General features: G+C 56.7%; 1 protein-coding gene across 1 annotated transcript; it reads right to left on the minus strand.

The window, feature by feature from the left end:
- Positions 1-205: 205 nt before the first annotated feature.
- On the minus strand, positions 206-1,840 carry LOC114036090 (cbp/p300-interacting transactivator 3-like). The gene has a single exon (XM_027852486.1). It carries the CDS (start codon positions 1,517-1,519, stop codon positions 932-934), a length of 588 nt encoding a protein of 195 aa, XP_027708287.1. The 5' UTR covers positions 1,520-1,840; the 3' UTR covers positions 206-931.
- Positions 1,841-2,617: the final 777 nt, after the last annotated feature.

The following is a 2,617-nucleotide window of genomic DNA, read 5'->3' on the forward strand; positions in this document are numbered from 1 at the left end:
CAGTTCCCAATACTCTGTTGATGCCCCAGTCCTGCCTTACCCCACACCCTATACCCGATGCCACCACCATCACCACCACCCTCAGCTCTGGATCTGCTTACACTTCTCTTCTACCCCACTCACCCAAATCCCCTCAAAGTAAAACAAACTGGATCTTTGACAAATGCTCCCACAGCAGGTTCCCCCCAAAATCAGGTCAGCAGACTCCAAATCCAAAAGGAAACATTTATTTTGGCTTGCAAAGGCAGAGAAAGAGGGCAGTGACCTTAAGCCAGTTAGTCACCCACGAGTTGGGAAATCCCCCCAAAGAACCCCAGCATGGGGCCAGTGGCTTGCAGAAAAAAGTCCAACTATAGCAGTGACCCAGGCACACCCTGCCCGTGCCCCTGAGATAAGTACAGGGATCCATCTTGCCAAGTGCCTGTAGTCCTTCCAGCCAGATGGGAGGGAGTCTTGGAAGGCGGAAAGGAAAGGTCTGGCAGAGACCCTAAGCCTAAAATGGCTCAGCAGGGGAGGGTTCAAAGGCAGGCATCTGTAATTCCCCTCCCACCCCCAGCAAACAGCCCCCAGAGTCAAGAAGTCTGGTACGGTGGGAAAGAGCTTAGAGCCAGAAGACCTGGGTTCAAATCCTGATTGTGCCCTTGTTCATCCTAAATAAGGATAGACTAGAGAGCCAGACAGGCATTCCAAATGCCATGGAGTCTCCTTCACAATCATGAACCCAGACCTTTTAAACCCCAGGGACACAGACAGCTAATGCTGGTGGGGGTTTCTCCCCAAACATGACCCCCTCCCTTCAAGCTTTAGTCTCTTTACTCCAGATACCAGCCAAAAAGGATACAGGGGCAAGGCTCCTAAGCTGTTAAGAGATTGGAACTGGGCTAGGGAGAGGGCATGGGAAATCCTCGAAAAGGCCAGAGCCCTGGGGCCCTCAGCAGCTCACGGCTCCGGCCTGCTGTTTGCCCCCAAAGTCCCAGAGGCAGTCGAACTCGTTCTGGCCCAGGAAGAGCTCAGGCAGCTCTTGCACCCGGTCTAGACCCAGCTCCTGTTCCAGAGAAGTCAGCGTCTCCTCGTCGATGAGCTCGGCGTCCACACAGCTCAAGGTCAGCGCGGGGGGCGCCAGGTCTGGGCCCAGAGGGCCCGGCCAGCACCGCGGGGTCCCCGGACCCAGGGCACACCCCGTAGGGTGGCCCTGGTAGAACGGATGGAGTTTCTGCCTATGCAAGCTGGCCGCGAGCTGCGGCGGCCGCGGGGGCCCCGGAAAGGGTCCGGGCTGACTCGGGTACAGCAGAGTCCCGGGCCCTGACAGCTGGGGCCCCAGTTGGACAGATGAGTTGGACCGGAGGCGCAGGTCACCGTTCTCAAGCCCCGGCCCACCATAGGGGTGCGGGAAGCCGTCGGACGCGGGGGGTAGGGTCCGGAATACATGGGGACCGGTGGGCAGATTCCCCGCCCCCACGCGGTGAGGCTGCAGCCCCGGAACTCCGTGGCTCAGGGGTAGCATCAGGGGATCCGTCATGGGCTCAGGGACAGAGAGAGAGGCGGGGCGGGGGGAAAGAGGATCCTGCAGAGAGATAGGTGGAGGGTCAGACCTAGCTGCAGGGAGAGCCCCTCTCAGTCCGGGACTGCTCGGGGCGAGGACGCTGTCCCAGTCCGCGATCGGGACCCCAGGACAGCTACCTTCACCAAACTTCTCCGCGGGGCCGCGGCCAGGACAAAGGAAGCCCGTGCCGTCCCGTCTGTCACCCCGCAGGACCCAACCGGAGCGGTCTCCAGAAGCTACAGCTCGGAAGAGCTGCTTTTCCACTCCTGGTGGAGACCCGTGTAAGATCCGATCCTACCCGTCTTCGCTCAGCTCCCAGTCCGCGACTGCTTTCTTATAGAGAGAGGCGGGGCCGCCCCGCCCATCCACGCGCTCACTGGCCTCTCAGCCTAGCCTAGGCCGACCTACAGGAGAAAGGGTCCGCCTCGCCGGCCTGAGGTTTCGCCCTCAGTTCGCCCATGCGGGTTGGCTTCTTGGGATCTTCACTGGCTTACAGACATGATCAAGTGTCCCAGAAAATGGGGTGCGTGACCTTGTGCAAGTTAGGTCCCTCTCTGGGCCTCAGTTTCCTGTATCTGTAAAATGGAGGTTGCACAGGATGATTTCTAAAGTCTCACCCAGTTCTAAATCCTATAATCTCAGGCTGCCCTTACACCTCTAGGCAACTGTGAGGCCAAAATGATTGCAAGAGAACGGGGATCTGTTCCAGACCTAAAGACTTACAGAGAGGAAGATTTCAATGCCCTGCTCTGTTCTATGCTCAAATTTCCTCCGCTGCCGAGACTTCGGCAGGAAGTCTCCTCTGGAGGGCAAATGCCCTATAACTCTGTGGGTGTGTACTGTTATTGTCCTCTTTTCACAGATGAGGAAACTGAGGCCCAGAGAAGTTAAGTGATTTGTTCAGGGTCAAATAGGCAGGACTTGAGCCCAAGTTTTCATGACTTCACGTCCAGTGCTGTGTCCACTACACCATGCTATCTCTTAGTTAAACAGTCTAACTCACTCAGTTCTTTATCAGGGGTTGGTGAACTGAGGTCCAGGAACTTGTTTTTAATTTTTTTAAATATTTTGATA

Source organism: Vombatus ursinus, unplaced genomic scaffold, assembly GCF_900497805.2.
Source record: "Vombatus ursinus unplaced genomic scaffold, bare-nosed wombat genome assembly UNPS02009619.1, whole genome shotgun sequence".
Classification (NCBI taxonomy): Eukaryota; Metazoa; Chordata; class Mammalia; order Diprotodontia; family Vombatidae; genus Vombatus; species Vombatus ursinus.

What these genes read in the sequence shown, in the direction of transcription:
- LOC114036090 (XM_027852486.1), bottom strand. Translation starts at nt 1,519, where the DNA reads ATGACGGATCCCCTGATGCTACCCCTGAGCCACGGAGTTCCGGGGCTG.